The sequence below is a fragment of the Coregonus clupeaformis genome, chromosome 20 (assembly GCF_020615455.1).
Source record: "Coregonus clupeaformis isolate EN_2021a chromosome 20, ASM2061545v1, whole genome shotgun sequence".
NCBI lineage: Eukaryota > Metazoa > Chordata > Actinopteri > Salmoniformes > Salmonidae > Coregonus > Coregonus clupeaformis.
This window is the reverse complement of record NC_059211.1, coordinates 15,343,464-15,367,390: the sequence shown is the minus strand read 5'-3', so window position 1 is coordinate 15,367,390 and position 23,927 is coordinate 15,343,464. Positions and strand designations below refer to the sequence as shown.

General features: G+C 41.3%; 1 protein-coding gene across 7 annotated transcripts in view; it reads left to right on the top strand.

Moving 5' to 3' along the window:
* Positions 1–23,927, top strand: part of LOC121533720 (nuclear factor 1 A-type-like) — a 179,025-nt gene that overhangs the window by 37,969 nt on the left and 117,129 nt on the right. For 5 of the 7 annotated variants that reach the window (XM_045205332.1, XM_045205331.1, XM_045205333.1 and 2 more), the window contains exon 2: positions 13,267–13,795. In XM_045205332.1, the coding sequence (XP_045061267.1) occupies positions 13,267–13,795 (529 nt within the window). Of the gene's footprint in view, positions 1–7,152; positions 8,389–13,266; positions 13,796–23,927 lie in introns of those variants that run through there. The other 2 variants (XM_045205334.1, XM_041839897.2) reach the window with 2 other exon arrangements.

The following is a 23,927-nucleotide window of genomic DNA, read 5'->3' as shown; positions in this document are numbered from 1 at the left end:
TTCTACTGTCATGCTGAATGACCAAAAACACCACTATTTATGCCGTCACAGCCTGTAATTGTGGCAGCTTCACAAATGATGATAAACAATAAACCGAATGAAAAAATAATGCGGATTTCTTAATGACAGGATACCTCAGGATTAACAATCTAGCATGGTACACTGTATGTATTATAGCCTACTAGTTGCCCAGACACTTGGTTCTGTATTTTCAACTTTTTTATTAATTTCTTGACATATTTTTTATTTCCATATATGATCAATTATGATATTCTCAAATGTTGGATTCTGAACCTTCAGAAGATGATTACCTTAGTATTCTTTTTTTTATTGTAAGAAAAATTGTGATTATTGTCATGAGAAACAATTATTGTTGTGTCATAGACCTAACATTACTTTGGTGTTTTGTTTCCATGTTTTCCGTAGGCCTATTTTTCAATTGTAGACACTTTATTCACAGTACATTCACAGGTAGACCTATATTTGAACAAAACATAATGCTGAAATCACTTTCCTTATATAGTAGCCTAATAGTAGGCTATTTTAAAATTATGGATTTCATTTTTGCACATAACCCATCCAAATTAATTATTTCCATATTCAGCTGTGTATAGGCTATTAACAAGTTGTATGAGTGGTGTAGCTTTACCTCAAAGCAGAATTTATATTTACTGATTTAGCCATAAAGTTGTCAAGATGGATACGGTGTTTGTCTAGCCCGCCATGTGTGATTTAAGGTTCGATATGCCTATACCGTCCTCACTGTATCTTATAAAACTGACCTGGAACAGGAAGATGATGTTCTACATCACACAACAACAACAATAACAGTCTTTCAGTGACGCGTTTGCAGCAAGGTGGCCAAACGTCTTTAAATAGTTTGCGTTGAAACCGTCAAGTCCTAGATTTTCCCAACTCGTTTGTATAAATGTATTGTGCATTCTCATCCCTGTAGTTTACAAACTTATAGGAACGGTGTTTTCCTTTACGTACCGAAGAAGATGGCACATAGCCTACATCAATACTTTTCCAGCATTGAACGAAGACACGTTTTTTCCAAATCTGTTTTAGGCTGTGACCATAGCCTTCGAATGTCATGTTTTTTGGTCAGTGTCAATGTGTTTTCAGCTGTTTTAGTCGTGAGTTATTCTTCAAGAAATAGTGTCATGGAGAATCGCCTAGGACCGCTTAACTTTCACTGCACTGTCCCAACAAACTAACGCAAACTGCTAACAAACATGCCTATTATGAAGATCATTAACTATTTGATTCAATTATGGATCAAGTGAAGTCACATATTTGATTGGATTCATCTGCCACTTTTGTAATGGCCAACTACCCTTTATATACTGTATCTATTCAAGTTTGCACTCGCTCTCTTTTGATAACCTTTTCAGAGCAGATTTCAGATCAAATCTTCCGAGCTCCGAAAAAACTAAGGAGCTCCGAAAATAACTGTTCTGGTAGCCTACATCGGACATTTTGCCGACAATGTTGGTGACAATGGGTAGGCAGCATGTGTGTAGGCACTTCTTCCTCTTTAATCTGTATTCGCCAACGCGCATATAACAGTCAAATGACTGGCAATATTTCACTTAAAGAATAGCCCTGTAATCACCTTTGATATATCTTAGTTTATGATCCTCCAAACTTGCTTTACCTTGCACTCGCAGAAGCTTTCGGAGAGAGGGGCAGTACAGACTCCATAGACCATAATGTAGATTTGTGGCGTTCCAACTCATCCTTAAAGTTCCGATGTCTAAGTTTGAAAACCTGTTTACATATTCGACTTGATCATTCCAGTATTTGCTATTCATAAGATGTTGTAATTGCGCGCACCCCCCTGCCGCTTCTTGCTTAGACATAGTACAGTATAATGGCAGCCCTGGCATGGTTGCTGGGGCTTTGGGCATTTTTGTGTGTAGAACTTGGCAGAAAATACTATAAAGGCGTCTCTCGAGCCACCCTGTCAACAGGTTTTTGTTAAGAACTGGATCAATCTTACAGGATAAAACAAGTACCAATAAAAAGCATAATATGCGCATTGCATTGGTTTCATTTGGAAGTAGAATAAATGAATATTGATTTAACATTTACGCATAACTTCGCCTTTAATGCAGTGACCCATCCGTTTGCTTTTTGCAGTAGCCTAATTAATAGTCTACATAAACCACGTGATATGTGACTTCAAGATATCTGTGACTGTAAGTATTGATTATTGTTGTTAGGCCTAAAGCATATCAGCGCACCCTTAAACCCTGTTTGTGCGCCACCCAAACCTTGTCCAGTCCGTGCATACAGCTCCGATTTCTTGTGTAAGCTTTTCGCAACGTTTGACAATGTTGCGAAGTTGGTCATTTCTCAGATGTATTTGAAATCAATAATGTGAATTAAATGAGACAGATTCGAACCCAAAATATCAAACTTCAGTAAAAACCCAATTAATATACGCATTCAGTTGATGGATTTTTTTCAGGGCACCTTAACAGTCAGCCTGACATTGATTTAACAGGAGATCTCGTTTGAAATCTGGAAAATGTAATATGTTACGTAGGCTTATTAGCCAAAAAATAATAATTTACTGAATCAGTTATATTTAACTTGATAGTCACTTTGAACGATTCTAGTGTTATTATGACAGATAGGAAATGGCTGTTGTAAGATGTTAACTGAATAGAGAAGTGGCAAAAGTACAGTGTAACCAGTGAACATTCCTCTGTGGCGAATAGCGACACTAAAAGGAGTAGTGGCAGTTCTGACACTTCATGCAAACCTGTATGATTGTTGGGTGCAGGCGCACAACTTGCACCATAACAGTATAGACCCTCTGAGAGGAGAAAACGCTTAACGATGACGTCACATATTGTCAATCAGCGACAAACATGTTTTAATTACAAAAATGTTTAAAATTATATTATTAAATAAAAACTTTTCTGGATTTGATTAGATGCGCAATATCTGAGTTTACATCGTAGGCCTATGTAGGGCTGCTTGTCTTTTTTATATTTTGTTTATTTTTAGTGGGACCACATTTTTTTTACACGTTGAATTCCAGAGGCAGGTGGTTCTCTCCCACATAACTGCATTCATTAGTTGGTCCTAAAATGGCACTTGATCAAGCACGATAGGGAATTGACACATACCAAACATTGCTTGTAGGTCTACAATTGACCATTAAGAAGTCATTGGGAAAAGTAGGCTGTTGGCTTATGACATTTTATGGAACATTTAGGCATGAAGATGTGGTCATGATTTTTATTGAGAAAATATCAAACATGCATTTTAATATAAACTTTAGGTGACTTCAACAGTAGGCTACCGAATGTGAAAACGGAGGATACGCGCTGCTCGAGCCTGCCTCATTGAAATCGGCGTTATAGCGTAGGCAGGCGTATGTTCAGCACGTCTCCACACACAACAAGTGTTTTGACATACATGCGTCAGCATCCGTGGGTACCATCGCCCCTCATTGTTCAAAATAATGTTCTTCAATAGTAGGCTTTGACCTCAATGAGGGACACTCGTTGGAGTTGCATGGAATGTCACCTCTGGTCGCGCAAACGCGCGCGCCTATAGGCTACTTCATATAACCTATAACAAGCAAACACCTCATTGTCGTTTAGAAATTGAGTTTATTTGGCTATTTGAGGAAATAACACCACCATTTCGTGTCATGTCCATTGTAAAATGTATAGCTCACCTACAGAAGATCAGCTATGTGGGCTACAGTTGCAGAATACTCTTTCACACAAAATATCTAACTGCAGTCAACCACAAGGGCAAAATCAACACGGTAATAAATAAAGCCCACCAACGGTTCAATCCTGTATGAACACTTATAAATCGAATATAGCCTAACAATACAGTCACACTTTATATGCTCAAATTAAATGTAGAAGCGTTCAATAAGAATATCTTATGACATGATGATGCATGCCATCTAAATCAATACGACCCCTCCGTACACTATGGTTGACCTTTTCCGATACCTCCATGGGGACGCAGTAGAAAATCCGCGGCACAGATTTGGTGTTAATTTTTGTCGACCAGCCATAAACTTGCACCATCAGTGGAGTTCTCAGATCCTCATTGTAATAGTATAACATTGCTTAGATGTCCAGCATTGCAACAATGCTCTGGTGCTAAAGGTTTAAGCAGCAAGAATGCACTAGACTATAACCTATAGGCTACGTTTTTCGATCGCAATAGGCGCCGCGGCATTCCTCCCTCTGTCCCATGCGCGCCGTAAACGTATAGGAAGGGTTGCGATAGTGCGGTATGCAGCAATATATAGGTGAAAAAAATTAGGTTTTCCATGCGGGAGCAAAACGCAGACTGTGTGGTCTAACTGGCACGCGACTCCAGCTCGTTTGCCAGTATGTGACTCCGCGAGGGGAGGACATGGTGAGAGAGAAGTCGCGTTCCGTTGCCGCCTGAGTGGTTACTATGCAAAGCGATTGCGGGAAAAAAAGGGGGACTCGCTGAATCGATTGCAACTCCTGCACAAAGTATAACAAACCAAGCTGAGATAGGCACAGTGGGTCTCGCGAGCCAGTCAGCTTTTCCAAGCTTGGACCGCAGTCAAATATCAAGGAGTGAAGAAGGTTCACTGCTATATATTTTTCTTTTTGGGATTAACACAACAAGAACTGTTTCCCCTTGTGCTTTATCATACTGTATTTCGGCAGCAAGTTAATACTTTTTTTTCATTAAACATAGACTACAACAAAAGGTGGCTGAAAATGAAGCACTTCGTCTCAACAGTCTAAAGTTTCTCACGTACACTTTACATTGCAATGGTATGTGCAAACACCTCTTACCATCTAATTTTACCCTGAGAAGTTATAGACATGTGCATGTGGCGTGTATGGGCTGTACACAGTTTAAATGTAGCCTAAAATGTCGGTATTCTGCTTTTGTACAGGGATTTGAGAATAGTCCGTGTCAATCTGATCTGTGTTGCCAGCGAGGTATGCCAATACCGATATCTTTATCGCCAAATAAACTTGGCATTGGAATAAAACAGAACAGAGCCTGCACTCCCCGTGTTGCCTTCTGACAAAAGGGCACCGTAGTGACCAGTGAGACGCATTATTTCGTTATGTGGTAGCTAGTTGTTCTGCAGAGTAAACGAGCGATTGCAGAGAAATGCATTCTCGATAAATCCTTGTGACATGAGTTTTGTCCAATAAGATGGATGCTGGGCTTCAAATCCTGGAGTTTAGTCCAATCAGAGGACGGAGCTCTAGCATTGCAACGGATGATATGGATACCGGGAGGCTGGCCAAATACCGATAGCATGTTAGCCTATTGCCCTATTCTCAATAGAGGTTCTATGCGCTGCAACATGAGAAAATACAGTGTACGTCTCCTAAGTGTATTGTCCGTCCAAGCACATGAACTATATGGGTAGAGCATTTTGCCTATTCTGCCCTCTTATTGAGTTGCGCAATGGTGTGTGGCTTGTATTTGCTCCTAGACAATTATTCAAATTAATCACTTGAGCAACATTTTATTTACAATGTTGAGCAACACATTATCTATTGTCCATATAGTGAATCAACACTTCAGTGGTGTATAGGCTAACGATTGTGTCATATTCCATTCGGTGTGAGTGCTTTCGGGAATTCAAGCAGCCTATGCTACATTATTATATTACTAGCCTATGCTGTAATAACAATAGCCTAATAGCAATAGCATAACAGTTGCAAGTCCACCTTTAGCCTTGACGGTATGTTAATGAAACTTTAGACTGTGCATAAGCATGCATCTGGTGTTGCTGAATCTCGCTGTCTTGGTGCAGGTGTGTGTGTGTATAGTGGTCAGATGTAGCTGCGTAGCAGAGACCACACTCTCCACTTGTGGTCGCTTCCCTGGCCATTTCCTAGAGGGCGCACAACTGACTTATCTTCCCTCTGGCCAGAAGTTGTTCACTGAAAACAAATTCGAGCACCCCATACATAATCAGTGGACCAAGAGTGTGTGTGTGACTCATGTCGGGCCAATCTGATATTTGAACAGATATCCGTCAAAATACTAAGTCACACCAATGTTGGATGCCTCCAGGCATGTATTGTGATTTCGTGTATTGGTTTTACTTTTGTTTAAAACACTAAATGGGTATTTCTTTATTACCATTATTTCGATTAATATTAACCCTTACTTGTCTGTAAGGGCAGGTGAAGCACCCAAAAGGCTACCAATGCTAACCTTGGCGTTTGGGTTGTATAGGCTATACAACAATAGTAGCCTACTTTAGGAGTATGACCTTAAATATTGTAAAATGTTGCTCAGTCTTTTGATATAGGCGCTATACCGAAGTTATTACGCATGCTTTATGCATGTCGTTTTCACTATTGCCAAGTATACCATTTATTTGAGGCTTTTTGGGGAGGTTTTGTCCACGTGATATATCATTAGCATTCATTTTTTTCCCTAGATGGTCATGATTGAAACTCAATGCAATAAGTTTCAAGTATGCAGTGCTCAGTAGAGCGTGCATAAATGCTGGAGTTACACGATGGTTTGGTTTTGGATAATAGGCCTGTCCTTGATCATGCTTACATAATGTCATGTGAGTTAGGAAAATGATTGGTAATCTTGTCTCGCGAATGGCCCTCGCTCGTTTATATTATATAATTGTCTGGGGAGATACTTGGTTTTGGTTATGTAAAGTTTAATGCACTTCATTGAATTGTTAGGGTCTGCTCTCGTTGTTCCACCCCTCATATGAAATATATTGTGCAAGTTCTTGCAAATTGACATAAATTGGCCAGTATGCCATGAGCAGATAGATAGGTCATGCATTGATTTGCATGTAATGTATGTCAATTATCATCCGCAATAATAATAGGCCAATACTTATAGGCTAAAAGCCTAGTAATAACCTAATAATAACAATGACCAATAATACAAATAATTATAATTATAACTTGTTGTAAATATGGATAGGTGTTGAAAAATAATATGGAATACGGAAAAGCCTGTTACTTAGTCCGACGAATTTGAAAGTTAAGCATTTGTTCAAAAGGGGCGGTATATCTCTTGTCGAGTGTATGGTGATCTCTTGAGCTCTCTTCACCACTATACACTGTCTCATTTGCGTTAAACAACATATAAGAACATTTATTTAGCAGTGTTGCTGTTGCAGTTTTACGCGAGCCCTGCTCTTCTTGATTAAAATTGATATGTTTGCGTTGTTTGCAAAGCCATTTCATTCCGGGGCTAATGGGCTCAAGTAGACAGGATAAGGCAGCCTATCATTTGAACATTTAAATATATTTATATATATATATTACTGTCCTGCATGTTCATTGCATTTACGTTGGTCTCAGTACTTCCCTATAAGCGTGGATACTTTGGGAGCTATGCTGAGAGGGGAGTACAAGAGTTTGTCCTTCAGACACAGTGGACAAAAGTGAACCTTATGTAGCTGTATGGAACTCAGTGCAGGCGGTTGTGGCTCCTGTCGCGGGATACAGGACAGACGCAACACGGATTCACTTTATCGTCTGCTGTTAGATACTTTTCTAAACGGAAACAAGCTGTCGGGCTTCAGCAACAAGCAATTGTTTGGGTGTTCAGGGATATTATCACCTTCATTATCTACCGCACCCTCCTTGTTCGTAAATCCGACAGACTCATTTCGGAGTTCGCTCCACGGTGAAGCCAGCCGCACCACATGCCTTCAATGCTTTCGGTTGTTGCAAGCTTTGTTTTGTCTCTTCGAGAAAGCGGAGTGAATGGGAGATCTCATATCGAGTTCAGAAGAACGAACGTCTGACAATCAGCATTTTTTTGTAATGGTATTAGTATGAGAACAAGATTTGCACGGTCCGAAGATTACTTATTTTTTCCTCTTAATCGTGATTTTTAACCTTTCCGCTGCAGCCAGTCTGCCTTTGGACTTTTCTTTTATTGTTGAATATGCCTCTGGTGAAAGTTTTGAGTTCTCCAACGAAGGGACTGCTCTACGGCTTTTACTGCACTGTACAATAGATGAGTGCGGAAAGTAGAAGCAGTGTAACTCGAGGCGGGGTTAAAGTTCAGCTCTATGGAGTGGTGAAGCGTTGGTTGCAGTTCGCAGAGTTGGAAATGTGAAAGCAAGAAGCAGGCTTTATTTTTCCCTCTCTCTCCCTTCTGTCTCTCCTTTTTTTTCTTTTCACAAACACGGACACAGCCATTACGGACACAGCCATCACGCATACACGGGCAAACACGGACACGCACCCACACATATACCACACATACACACACACTCACTCACACACCATCACACACATAAACACGCAGACCCGTTCTTGTAACCCAAACACACACACATACATACACCCTCCAAATCCAAGGTTAGATACAACAGATATGTATTCTCCGCTATGCCTAACACAGGTAAGTGAGCCTTTCGTCTGTGTTTAACCATTTTTGTTGCATTTATGCTTTCTCCCTCAGGGACAGGGCGAAATGGACTGACGTTGCTCAAGACAAGTAACTTTGTGTTCAGTAGCATTCCTGGTTTGTCAGAGCCATCTGAACTAAGTACCACATGGCGGATGGCGCCTATCTCCTACATATATGTACACATATATATGCATGTCTATTTTAGTTCATATTAGACATGTATCGGTGTCGAGCGCGCTTTTACGTGGACTACTTTTTGAGTTTCAATCCAAAAATGAAGATGGCCTTTCCTATAAATTACATGTGCACGTTATCATCTTCCCACATATTTGATATGAATGAAAGCACACAATATTTTTACATAGGGTGGCAACATCATTTTCCAAAGCTCCCCTCGACGGCGTCCGATAGGTCCCTGCACTTGGAGTCATTAACATGCATGCAATTGTCACTTTGTATTGATTACTGCTTTCAACGCGATATTTAAAAGACAGCATTTTGCTGGGTCTAAATTGTATCCCAAAAGTTTCAAACTTAGAATTAGTGTTGTAAGCGTTCGATTTTAGGTTGTTCTTGGTAGCAGTAACTTTTATGAATTTCAACTGTTGGTGCATTTCTTTGCAACTCTTCCACTGTATCGAGTCCCTGCCACTCTCTGGCATTGAACTTTGTCGTGATCAATGTGCACGGGGAAAACACAAGTTAGGACATTACACTTTAAGGCTACTATTATATTCGATGGATAATGTTTTATTTATTTATTTGCGCACTACGGCTATGAGTGACATGTAGCATGCTCAATAACTTCGATTATATTTTAGAATTATTAAACAACTTTCTATTCCAGAAGATAGTTGCGTTTTCTTGGACTTGAATGATTCTTGTTCGAGTTTGATTACCCGAAATATGGTGGTGTGTAGGCCTAATCAAAAGGTGTTCGAGGTGGGAACGCTACATAAGTGGAATAGCTTGCTAAATGATTAGTTGCATATCCATAATGTGGTTGGTGTTTAAAACCATTATCGGATCCTGCTTTCCTAAAATATGTAAATATATACGTTTTATCAAATGTATCATGATACAGTTATGGGTTTGTTTAAGATCTGATAAGATTTATTAGAGTTTTTTTTTTAATTGATTTAATTTTGACCACCAACAGGCCTATTGGCCTCGTCTCATGTCAGTTGTATTTAACTATCAACATAATTTAAGTTTTAAATTATCTTAAAATAAGATGATGATTTTTCCCTAAATTGATTTCATATTTTTCCCCAAAACATTTTGTTGTCATTATAACCACGTTATTGGTGTAAATTGATGTAAATGACAAATACCTGACTTGATATCAATGATGGGTTCTGGTCCTGGACTTGCCAACCTTTACAATGGAAGACCATTTCAAAACCAAAACTGCTCCTATACTTCTAGTGGCAAGCATAACTAATAAGTCCTGAATATTTATCTATAATTATTTCATAAGAATCATCTTTGAGGCAAGACCGAAATGGGCCTAAAGGAGAACTGAAACCTGATATTAGTTGGACACAAACTTGAGAAGGGACATTTAGAGAAATGGCTCGCTTGAGTATGTAAAATATTAATTCATACACATTTTGCCTGGATATGTTTTTTTTATTTCTTAAAATAAGACTATGTGAATTCACATGCAATACAATTAATCTCAACTGTATAAAGCAGAATCTTGACTAATTGGCTAATTAAGTATAAGTATTCAGAGTTGAATGATATACAAAGAGACTGTGTGTTATCCTCTTATTCATGCAGTTAAGGCAAAAAGTGTTTAATCAAGTCTAAAGAGCTATCAAGTCAAGATCCCTCCATAATCAAAGGCTTTTGATTGATTCAATTTAATTTGACATTTTTTGGGGGTGGGTGGGTGGGGGGGGCTCCTATACAAGACAGGCAGGCCTAAATCACTTCCATATGTTTTGTTCACTGCGGAGGATGGAATATTAAACCTAGAATTGAAATTTGTAGAAAAATATTGATAATTGCCAGAATTTGCCTTTGCATTCTGTCTTTGAGGCACATGGTACCGTTTGTGTAGTCGTGGAGGAGATGCAGGTATAGAAACAGTTGTGCACATTGCATGGGTTTGGGAAAACACTTAAAAGTATACATGCCCCTTACGGCCTGCATGAGGGTGTTTGAGTCCGCAGCAGCTTAGTAAAAGCAGGAAGATTTGCCTTTGTGCAATTGCTCCAATTTGATTAACAATGATGAGGCGTCCGCTCTTTAAGTACGTTTACTGTTGTGGGCAGGAAGAGGAGAGAGTAAGCTTGGTCGACACACTGTCATAATTGCCTCTGTGTTGTGGTGTGGGTAGCGTGGGTGTCAATAGGAAGAGAAGACTATGATTGCTATTCTAAATTACAGTTATTCATGAGTTGTTGTTACAGGCCTGTTATTTGGAACCATTACATTTGTCTCCAAGGTGTACAGAAAGAAAAATAACTTCACAGCTGGAAGTTTCTGACTTAACATTTCTATTGACACGCTTTTAGCAGTGAATATACACTTTTCTAGGGTTTTGTTAATGGAATTGCAGCAGATGATATATATTGATATATATATATGGCCTACATAAAATTGTTGTGGCACCTTTGCATTTTGTGTGTGTGTTTTATTAATGTTGAAAAGAAGCAAAAAAGCAAATGTAGACTATGCAGGTATTGTTCAAATGGCCCGGAGACAGGGGAGAACTATATCATATACAGAAACCACAAATAGCAATGCATAATATCAGCCATTGAAGAGTGATATTTCATAGCACATTAACTGAAGTTACTTCGAGTGTTGCTGAAGGCAGTTGGAGAAGCCATTTACTGGATTTTATCCCAAGCTCAAAACAATACAATTTTCATGCCTATGAGACAAGGGAGTGAAAGTCTTTTTGAAATTCAATGAAAAGTGTGGCGTCACTGTATATGGTTGTATTACATTTGAATTCAGCTATATTCTTGATGATTATTCTCGTGTGTGTGCTCGCGAGCAGGTGTTAGTACAGGTATTAGTAACCACATGCCGTCCCAGTCAGAGGTATCCGCACATATCAAGATTTGTACAAAGTTCTTTGATCGCTGAATAGTTTAGTACATTTTGCGTGGCCGGGGTGGTAAGATAGCCAAGGGCCACCCTGGCTCTCCAAACAGGCCTCGTATCAAAAACATGTCTCCTAGTACTCCGACCACTCACTACTTCACTGCCAACCTCTACTGAGAGTGTTTGGGAAATGAAAATACGTCTCTGTTGTAAATTGCAAATTGGAGTGGTGGTTTGTCATTATTTATTTCATTTGATTGGATTTCATTGGTGCTTTCTACAATATAACTGTTAGTCCTGTGTCTAGCCTAGCTTCCCCTCCATAAGACACAGTCCAGACAAACTATGTACTGTACTCACTGTATATATGCATGTAAACACTCACCTAGAAGAGCTGCATATCTGCTCTGGTGCTTAATGTAGCATAACGTTTTATAGCATGATCAAGTGTGCCATCCTTGTACAAAATTGAAGCTGAGTATTTGGAATTGGCACACTTAATAGTTTTAGTTAAAATGTTGTATCCGTATGTCCTGAGGTATTTGTTTTATATAAAGGCAAAGATTTCAGGTTCCAGTGCTCGATTATTATCTCATTCGGTTATAAACACTTTTAGTACATATTAATGATTTTTACAACCAGGTATTTTAAAGGAGTAGGCACCTTTCATCTCTTTTGTAACTCTGCTGTTTTTCTTTTCATATACTGTAATTATTTAAAATGTCCATGGAATAAAGTGGGCACAGACTAACATTGTGTCGTCTATGATCGTCGCTTCAATAGATTTAATGGTAGTGGTCATTAATCGATGACAATTTCTTTGTTCCTCGAAAATATTCGAGTGAGTTTTCAGATGCAAGACTAGTTTAAATATGAAAGCGTTGTTCTGAGGTTGTTTGTCTTGTTGCGTTGTGTTGCTTCGTTTAGCTGTAGTGTCGTGCTGTAACATTTCCACTGCCTGTTTTAGGCCAGATTTTGAGAGGGAGCAGATTCTCAGCGAAAGCTCCAGTGTGTGACTGTGCTAGTAGCAGGTGGAACCAACCAAAATTGGGACTGATCCACAACATGCCATCTATCCACATTCTTGCTGTAATAGCTGTACAGGCAGCTCTCCCTGGAAAAATAATATACCAGTCTTAGAAAAGTTTCAAAGCGAAACTTTTGTGCCTGTACATATTACATGCATGCATGTGTGTGTCTCTTTGTGTGTGTATGTGCGCACGTATATATGTTTGCATGGCGAACAGTTAAAAATAGACTTTCAGCTTTCCTGCTTGGTTGTTGCTTTTTCTCTGTCTTCTCTGGCAGACCCCCACAGACCCACATTCTTGCCAAAGAGCCAAGACACGGCCTAGACAGGCCTTATTTCACACTGCTCCCTCCGTAAGGCCTAGAGAAACTCCTCCGTTAGCCCACTCTGCTAATGCTAATGGCACAGGCCCAAATGCTGCAAATAAAAATTACATAAATACTCATATATATATATATATATAAATGTGGCAGACAGTGCATATTATTCTGAAATGGACAATGGTTGTTTTCTAAAAAGTCCCGCCTGGAATGATATTCTATCAAATAGTAGTACTGTATGTTCTTTTGTGTATTCCTTGATTGCGAAGTATTTCAAATGAGTCGATTAGTGTTTACTGAATGCACATCTGATTTCACAAGATTCATTGTAATGACCGCTTTTGGTCTTTTATTTGATGGATTCTGTACTTTGTTTCCACAAAAAGTGTTGTACCATGAATGTGTTGCCACCAAATCATTCATCATTTTTTTCTCCTGTGTTCCACTCTACCACAGGATGAATTCCATCCTTTCATCGAAGCACTGCTGCCCCACGTGCGAGCGTTTGCCTACACATGGTTCAACTTGCAGGCCCGCAAGAGAAAGTACTTCAAGAAGCACGAGAAGCGCATGTCTAAGGAAGAGGAGCGTGCAGTGAAGGATGAGCTGCTCAGCGAGAAGCCCGAGGTCAAGCAGAAGTGGGCATCGCGCCTCCTGGCCAAGCTCCGCAAGGACATCCGGCCTGAGTTCCGGGAGGATTTTGTGCTCACCGTCACCGGGAAGAAGCCCCCGTGCTGCGTGCTGTCCAATCCCGACCAGAAGGGCAAGATGAGGAGAATTGACTGCCTGCGCCAGGCAGACAAAGTCTGGAGGTTGGACCTGGTCATGGTGATTTTATTCAAAGGTATTCCTCTCGAAAGTACTGATGGCGAAAGGCTGGTAAAGTCCCCACAGTGCTCGAACCCAGGGCTGTGTGTGCAGCCCCATCACATTGGAGTTTCAGTAAAGGAGCTCGACCTCTACTTGGCCTATTTTGTGCATGCAGGTAAGTCCCTCTTTTGTTTCTCAACTCTCTATAAACAAGTCAACATTTGTTCGAAATTGGAGTTGCATAAATGTTGAATGTGGGATAATGTTGTACAGTTAATCCAAAACAAAAATACATGGATGGGGTTCAAGGGTCAAATCAATTTTATCACTGAGCGCAGGCCAATGTACTGTACATAGTTGGCATCAAGAATCACTCTTTCAACGAACAATCACAGGCCATTCACCAAGTAAGCACCCAACCAAAATAAAGTTCAATTTCTTTTTTTAGGACTTCAATTCACCTTGCTCTCAGCAAACCCAACACTGCACCGCACAGCACCGTCCCTTCTCTGTATGCAGACACAAATGTTATCTGTAGCAGACACCCATAATTTCATCAGTGGTCTATAAAGTAGTAGTCTGGGAAAAGCGGGACAACTCTGCCAAATTCCTCGCACTGGCCCGTCCCTTCTCTGTTTAAGATGGGCCAGATTTTGGGGAAGCTGGCACTGCGAGACGACCGAGTCAGTTGCCTAAAAAAAATCAATTATCTCCATCACGATTGCTCAGCACGTTTTCTATTTCAGACTAATTCAACATGGGCTGCTGTTGGGTGGAGATATCAGTTGAATTATTTTCCTGTTTTTTGTGCGCAACAGAGAGTAGCATCATATTCATATAGGTGTTTGGCAGTTGTATGAAAAACTTGGCATGGAGCTATTTTTAGTTTTTAGAGATTCTGAACTTCTTGGAAATCAGGAAGCAGTCTTATAAATACACAAGAAAATGTACTATTTGGTAAATATAAAAACCTCAACATGGTATCAAATTTACGGCTGTATGTTTTTATATCTCTCCTGTAAATAATTAATGTATTCGAAGGCTTTGATTAAAAAGTGAAAAATACATAATAATTAACTAATGACTTGGACATGGTTTCATGTTTTCCCCCCTGAGCTAAATCCTAATCTAGAAGACCAAATTTTACAATTTAACAAAATATATTACAGTATATTTCATAGTATATTACAGTATATTACAATATATTTCATGTCATCTACCCAGTCTACGGCTTTTCCACAGTGTGGAAAATCTTGTGTACGTTTTCACCATGATATTAGTTGTGCTTGTTCGATGAAAACTCACCCCGAGAGTGAAGTCCAGTGCAAATAACCGATAGAGAAATTGTTAATTGGCAAGAGGCAGCAGGAGCTCGTTCGTCCACTGACAGCAACACAAACACCAGCATTCACTTGCAAGGTTTGGAGAGAGCTCTGTTTCACCAGGCAAACCGAGCCCCTTAATTACAATAATTTCCTCTGTCCAACCCTAAGTGAGCTAGGCATAATGTATGCCCACATTTACATTCTTATAGCAACATATGTTGTTTACCTTTTCCATAGCTTTTGTAAATTTTTAGTCGATTTTTGCGTTAACAGCACCGCAATTGAAGTTTAAAATGTTGAGGGATGTTATGTAGTGATTTTAGCCAATCGGAATAAATACAATTATGATTAAAATGAGCCTATAGGGTTGGTTACCTTGAGAGCTGTGCAGTACTACGATTTAGTCTGGCTGGAATGGGAGTTCATTTTAACTTGGGCCAGTCACAAAAGTATCGGCCTTTGGAGGGTTTTTGTCAAAATAAGGCATGATGGGCCTCATTATGAATTCCACAAACCGCTCAGTCAACGATGTTATAATTGGACAGAAAGAAATCCCTGATTAGCAATATGCAAGTACATAAAAAACAAAACTACTTTTAGACGAAACACTGACACTCATTTCAATTTTTGGGGGGACAGTATACTTACTATATGCTAGTCTCAAATAAAAGTTGCTGCAGCCAATTATGGCTAAAATGTTATCCCCACGCTGCCAAATCCTGAGTTTTGATGTTTTGTAAGCCTATTCATGGGCGCTTTGCTCCCGCCAGCATTCTTAAAGCTGAAGTTAGATTTTTTTTCTTTACTGGGCTTGATTGTGAATGAGGTGTCAGCGAGCGAACAAGAGGGAGAAGAAAGAGACAGAGTGCCCACAGAGCATGGAGGTCTGCCTATAGTCGAGTTAAGTCTGCAATGTGCTCTCTCCCTCTCTCTTGCTCCTTCGTCGCCTCGTCCCACAGGATCAGGTTTCTTCCTCTGTCTCATTTAAAGCAGTGGAGCATTTCTAGAGCGCCGTTGATTAAAAGCCATCTGAAGAGAGGCTGACCTCATGCACGGATGCCGAAGTTGAGGTTTTTGAGGACAGCTGAAGTCAGTAATTAAATCTATCCCCCACTGCTGCAAGGGCAAGGGGTGGTAGAAGGGGACTTGTCCCCCCGTGCTAACACTATCCTGCCACCAACCCATTTAACAGCAAACATAGTAGAGCACTTTTATTATCAGGGTGTCACAATTCTCAAAAACAACTCTTGTGAAATTTGTAGCCGACTGTGTGTACTTGCAAAGTTTACAACTTAATTAGCATTTTATTATCTATCTTTAGGCTTACTGGTTGGTGAATTATTTTGCAATCTGGTATATTCTTGGGAGAGTTTTGTGATGTAGTGCCACATGCCTAACCCTACTTAGTTGTGATATTGTGTGGGGATGGGCTGGGATATCAGTCTTTAACCAGGGCTTTCCCAGCGTTGTTCAACAGTCACAAGCTAGCATCGTTTGTCATCTTTAGGAACAATGTGGTGTAAGAGGGCGGGCCCCCCTTTGACTCCAGAGCAGGCAGCGTGGCCAGGGCTAATTTAGGGCTCGCTCTCAGCCCGGCAACGGGTGTCGGTATCACAGGAGCACTCAACACGTGGGAAAGGTCATGGCTTAAGATGTTAGGGTTTTGACCCTATCTTCTAGGCATTTGACCTCTTTGACAAACATCCCCTCTCATTAGCAGCCAGTCAAGCGGATGGATTGCTCTGGCTTTGGAAGAATCTGTGACCTCTTGTTAAAGCAGCCCACTTTTACTTTGTTTGGGGCAGCGGGGCCAGTTGGTTAAAATGAGCCAAGAACCGTTTCGGCATAGACTGAAGAGACTGTTTGAAGCCATTTCTTTAATGGAAGCTAAACAATAGCAGTAATTCTGCAAGCCGTATAGCAGGGCTCTCCAACCTTGTTCCTGGAGAGCTACCCTCCTGTAAGTTTTCGCTCCAACCCAGTTGTAACAAACCCGATTCAGCTTATCAACCAGCTAATTATTAGAATCAGGTGTGCTAGATTAAGGTTGGAGTGAAAACCTACAGGATGGTAGCTCTCCAGGAACAGGGTTGGATAGCCCTGCCGTGTAGGTTGCTATAGTAGCTATTTAAGGCATAGGTCATAATAGTTTTCTGACAAGTTGGAAGTTGTTGGGTAATTAACTATTGCAGTGGTGGTTAAAGTCATAAACATGATATGCTATGGTGTTTTTGTAACAAAAAATTTACAAAACCGGATGAAAGACAAGGGTTGAGTGAGACTAGTAGTCCCATAATAATTTTAAATCAAAGGTTGTCTCTTGGCTAGCTTGCAGTCTTTTTAATGTCTTTGCTTCCACTTAACGTTATATGTGGTCAGACTGAATGCTATATTAAGTCTTCTAACCAGGACTTCATGCCACTTCTGGACAAGAGCAAGTAGACTGAAGGGTATTGGAAACCTGTCTGGTGGACAACTGTCTAACAATTCAAATCGGATAGAAACTCTTGATAAAACTCTGGGCCTTTGATGCAAACAGAATGTGTTTTTTCTAGTGAGGGTGAGGGACGGTGAAGACCTTACTGTGGATAGCTTGGGTGATCTTTATTTCCTCAGGGTCTGCTAACATGGCAACACCTACTTACTGGCTAGGAAAGCAGGAATAAAAGGGAGAAAGACATAAATGGTTGGGTTGCAGTGTCATAAAAGTGACAAAAAATGGAAATCCAGGCGTCAATGACGCAATGCAGATTGTTCGTCTATAGTCCTGGAACTTCTTTTGTTTGGAGTCAAGTCCTTTTATGGCTACAGCAACTGGTTAGTCGCTAGCAATGTGGCAGTAAAGAAAGCAGCTCATAGATCGGTGGGGAGGAATGAGGTTCTAATAGAAAATAACAAACTCGGCCATGTTTATTAAACACCATTTTCATCTCACCTTCTCTGTTTTCACTGTGCGCAATACAATTGAAGGATATCACTGGCTCGAAGAGATAACATGCCACTGAGTGGACCTATGTGAACATGTCCAGGGCCACTGATATTTGTTATTGCCGCTTTGCCTTATATGACCCCGGTGGTAGAGATGAACAAACTGTTTTTGTGTGTTGAATGTCTGTAAAAACGTCTGACCTATTTCCCGCTAAGCTCTTAAAGAGATTTGCACTGCGTCTCTCTAAACTAGTTAGCTTTGACGATGCATCCTCGAGGCACTGTAACTTTTAGGTTCGGATAAAAAGTAAAGAGTAAATCCATTTGTTTTACTGCCCTGGAACTCCAAGTGTCCAGTGAGTTTTGCGCAACCCTCTACAGGTTGTGTGAAGAGGGATTTTGAAACGACTTGGCCTTACACACAGCACACCAGACTAGTTTGCTGCCAGTTTAGATCATCAGCCTGCTGTAAACCAAGGTGCAAAGAAAGGTAAAAGACACCAGCCGTTCCATTGTAACGGTGCACACACAAAGATGGCGGTTTGCTGTGTTGCCCGGGGGGTTTCTCTGAGAGTAACAAAATCTGTCAATATCTACCAGCTGACTTTTGGCTTGTCATGTTACAGCCGTTTTAAATTTCCTTTCCCTTCCACAGGCTGAGGAATAACAATAATTTTGAGCTATTTAAGGTGATAGTGGGATAAACCACAGCCTTTCTTGTGGTTACTGCAGTACATATTGTGAGTTAGTACAACCCCACCCCCCATCCCCCCCCACCCCCCACCACAACCACCACCACCCACCCACTCACTGCAGTTTTGGCCCCCCCCCTAAATCCCAATAACCACCCGACTGCCATAGCTATGACTACAACAATGACTTTGTCACCATGCTCTCACAAGTACAGCGGTACAGAAACACATACACACAAGGACACACTGTACCATTCATTGTAATTGAGCTTGGGGCCCATTCATAAAAATGCTTCATTGTCATAGCGTTTGATATCAGCGAGTAATAGTGTGGCTGTGATGCAGATGCCCTACTAGAGAAATCCCACAGCTGGCCTGGTCCACTGTGCCAAAGGACTAGCCCAGGTTGGGATCAAATGATCTGATACAATATACTGCCTTTTTAATATCACTGGATATGACCTTCCTTTGAACCATTTTCGTTGGCGTTTTCTAAGGTTCTCAGATGGGGAAACGTTGTAAGATTTCTGTCGAACAACGTTCCCCCTCCTTGTGCAAATATCTCATAAACCTGATTGCTCAGCAAATTCAGGTAATCCGTTTAAAGTGCATTGTCAACGCTGAGCTCTCCCTGAAATCCTTACTAATGTACAGATTTGGAACGTATTGTCTGGTTTCAGTTGAGGATTTTGAGGCATGAATGATCACAAAGCAAAACAAAAACAAATGCAGTGGCCCTCTTTTTAGTTTGACCGTTTTAAGGACCTTCTTTCCCTTTGCCTTTGTCTATTTCTTTGTTGTTCATTTGATGACCAAAAACACATTCTCTCTCTAAACAAACCAGCGCATTTCAGAATGGGCAACACCACAATATTTGAAGTCTTAATATCCCTTTCAATAGGCGAAACATAAAAGAGATTAGTTCATTTCTAAATCTTGTATTTGGACCGAACATTTTTTAAACGAGACAACGGCAGGTTTTAGCAGCGGGGGCTAAGCTAGGCTACGTAGCGTTAGCGTAGCATAGTGAGCAGTGGTCTGGCATGTGTATAGAGCCGGACACCTGGATGTGGTGGGGGACTAGCTGCTTTATCCCAGTGGGGCGGACAGACAGACGGATGGGGAGATTGGCACTGGGGAAGTTGGGCTAATTAATTCTGCATTAATGCCCAGGTCCGCCCAGGACGTCCCCAGCAGCAAACAGCTAGCAGAGAGGGGGAGACCGAGGCATGTGCCAAGCTTTCTGAAGCTTGCTGTTTCTTTCTTTTTTCCGGAGGGTTGTAAATGAGATATGGTGGTTGTGTATATGTATGAGACCTAGGCTGACAGGAATCTGTGGGCCTCAATCTGCAGGATATTTTCTCCTCTCCTCCATGTTAGAGATTTGCTGTTCTTTGTCAGTTTTTTAGGGCCTGTCTGGTTCCAAAGAAGTTAAAGCCTAGGAACTGCATGAGTTGAACCATAGCTCTCCCTAACGGCTCAGACCATTCAGGACTTACACAGGCACTAGACGTCTCTTCCCGTTTCAGAACAGCAGCTTTGGCTAACTTCTGAGAATGGCCTCTTTGTACCCACACGCAATTCAACAAGAGTCCCATTGTCTTTAGCTCCCCGCTAGCCTCAGCGCTAGTCATTGCTCAGTCTTTATTGTGTGCACTTTGATTGTATTAGGACTTGATGAGGACTTCATTTGAATGGTGGGCAGACAGCTCATGTGCTGTTCGGGCCCGAGCGGGGGAAACGGTGCTAATCATCTTATTACCGCGGGACATTTTTTTAAATGAATTTTTTGGAGCAAGCACTAGCTGCACATGGTCGACGCGCACACCCAGCAGAGAAGTAGAAACAACTCATTCTTCTTGCTACCTGTCTCGGAACATTCCACTTGTTGTCCTGCACATTGATTTGCCAGGCCACATGACTGAATGTCGGTGGCGCAAACTACAGGATGTTTCGAACCACACAGATAGACACACACACAGCCGACGATTGTGGCAGCGAGGGAGAGGGTAGGAAAGAGGGGAAGAGACAAAAGGGTTTCAGGATTCACTGCGTTTAAATGTCAGCTCCTCTCCCGTCTTTGTCGAGGCAGCCACAGGAATGTGCTGCAGCCGGGGAGTTGTGCCAGTCAGTAGTGAGTAACCGTCTTTATGGGGGATCTTAGCAACTGAGAGAGGCTCCTCTCCCGCCACTCAGTGCCCTAGCTTTCTCACTTCAGCTGCCGCTTTACAGCCGGTCCAGTGCTGATGCATGCCAACTCAAAATGAAGTCTTGCCTGACCCAGTAACACGCCAGGCAAACAGAACGGACCGACATCTGAGATTCGTTTCTCCAACACTTACGTGGATAAGATGAATTATTCTTCTGAAGAAGACTGTCTCAGGGGGAGAGTAGCATAGCCACATGGCTAGCTACATGCTCAGCGGGTGAGCATTGGGGTTCAAAGTACAGTCAAAGAATTGGCAGAGTGGACACCAGAGGATGAAGAGGGAAAGCGATTTCCAGCATTACAAATGCATTCCTAGAATTGTGTGTTTTTTGACCGTCTGTTGCGGTGTGGGCACTACTCTCCATTATCTTGAAAAGGTCTGAGCTCGTTCAGACACTGTGATCCACCAACGAGCCACTATTGTGTGATGAACCCATTTGGGATGGTATATAAAAGGGCCCGCAGACATGAAACAGGACAGCTGTGGCCATCTGTAGGGGAATGTTGCTACAGATGGTGAAAGAAGTGAAAAATAAACTACCGTATGGCTGGTAAAATATAGAAGAAAGACTAGGGGTTTGCTGAACTGGTTCCTCTCGCATCCTCTGTGTGTGTGTGTGTGTGTGTTTGCATGTCATAGTGAGTGTGATCACGTGTTGTTTTAGCTCTTGCTCTGTACCTATACCCTTTCTACCCGTCTGTTGTGCAGTTCAAGGAAGATTTATTTCCTCTGCGCTCCAACTGACACGTTTACTCCTTTTCAAAATTGTATTTTTTACATGTTACCCCATTATATTCACTTGAATGGTCATAATATAAGCATTTATATTAATTATAAGAATTGTTGAATAAAATGCACCGGTGGACCTTTGGGGTGCGGGGTGTATTGTGTTTTAAAGGAAAACTACACCAAAAACGACCTTTTGGTATTTGTTTCATTAGTCCATTGTGCATCATATGATGCAAAATGCTTCATACCGGCTGTATTTCTGTATTTAGAAAATTATACATCTTGAAAACTTGATTGCTGATATGCAAAACATTTTGGGACTATATCAACAATGGACTAATGAAACAGATACCAAAATATTTTCCCTTTAAGCTAGGAATTTGGTATGGGCCCTCAGATCCTCAAAAAGTTATACAGCTGCACCATTGAGAGCATCTTGACTGGCTGCATCACCACTTGGTATGTCAACTGCTTGGCATCTGACCGCAAGGCGTTACAGAGGGTAGTGTGGATGGCCCAGTACATCTCTGGGGCCGAGATCCCTGCCATCCAGGACCTCTATACCAGGCGGTGTCAGAGGAAGGCCCTCCAAGTCATAGACTGTTCTCTCTACTGCTGCACAGCAAGTGGTACCGATGCACCATGTCTGGAACCCCCAAGCCATAAGACTGCTAAATAGTCAGTCCAGGTATTTAACTATCTGCATTGTTTTACTATCTGCATTTACCCTTTTTGGACTGACTACTGTATTTTGACTCATCACATACGCTGCTGCTACTGTTTACTATATGTCACTTTATTCCTAGTTATATGTACATATCTACCTCAATTACCTCGTACCCCTGCACATCGACTCGGTACTGTTACCCCATGTATATAGCCAAGTTATCGTTACTCATTGTGTATCTACACTGAGTGTACAAAACATTAAGAACACCTGGTCTTTCCATGACATAGACTGACTAGGTGAATCCAGATGAAAGCTGTGATCCCTTATTGATGTTACCAGTTAAATCCACTCCAATCAGTGTAGATGAAGGGGAGGAGACAGGTTAAATGATTTTTAAGCCTCGAGACAATTAAGATGTGGATTGTGTGCCATTCAGAGGGTGAATGGGCAAGACAAAATATGTCCCTAATGTTTTGTATACTCAGTGTACATTACTTTTATTATTACGTGTTTTCACTCTGCATTGTTGGTAAGGGTCCATAAGTAAGCATTTCACTGTCAGTCCACAACTGTGTTTACGAATCAAATTTGATTTTGGGCAGTGTTTGCAGTGTGTCGTCCAAAAAAAAAAATATATATATATATATATTGTCACGTACACAGTTTACTATGTGTAATAATAATAATAATAGTAGTCAAATATCAGGTAATAGAATAGGTATTGTGCATAGTAAGAGCCTGATATGTACACAATAGGCTACACACTCAGTGGCCAGTTTACGAAAATGGTTCGCTCCTACAGACCATGAGTCCCGAGGTTGTGACTTGCTATATAAAGTAGGCAGACAGGCATCGAGGCATTCTGTTACTGTTCGATTGAACGTAAGAATGGGCAAAACGAGTGACCTAAGCGACTTTGAGTGGGGTATGATCGTCGGTGCCAGGCGCGCCGTTTCCAGTATCTCAGAAACGGCCGGCCTCTTGGGCATTTCACGCATGACAGTGTCTAGGGTTTACCGAGAATGGTGCGACGAACAAAAAAACATCCTGTGGACGAAAACAGCTCGTTGATGAGAGGTCAAAAGAGAATGGCTAGAATCGTGCAAGGTAACAGGTGGGCCACAAACAGGCAAATAATGGCGCAGTACAACAGTGGTGTGCAGAACGGCATCTCGGAACGCACAACTCGTTGGTCCTTGTCACGGATGGGCTATTGCAGCAGACGACCACACAGAGTTCCACTCCTATCAGCTAAAAGCGGCTCCAGTGGGCACAATATCACCAACACTGGACAATTGAGGAGTGGAAAAACATTGCCTGGTCCGACGAATCCTGGTTCCTGTTGCGTCATGCTGATGGCAGAGTTAGGATTTGGCGTAAGCAACCCGTGTTGAAAGTCAATGTGGTGGAGGTGTTGTTGCCTACCCTCACCACCTGGGGTCTGCCTGTCGGGAAGTCCAGGATCCAGTTCCAGAGGGAGGTGTTCATACCGTACCGGAGTGCCCACTCTATTTTTATGTGATTCTTTCTTAAAACTGCATTGTTGGTTAAGGGCTTGTAAGGAAGTATTTCACTGTAAAGTCTACACCTATCAAATTAAATCAAATTGTATTTGTCACATGCGCCAAATACAATTTGATTTGATAGAGCAATGTGCAGAGCAATGATGATTGCGTTATCCGTGGATCTGTTGGGTCGGTATGCAAATTGTATGTGTGTGTGTGTGTGTGTGTGTTCGTACGTGCATGTGTAG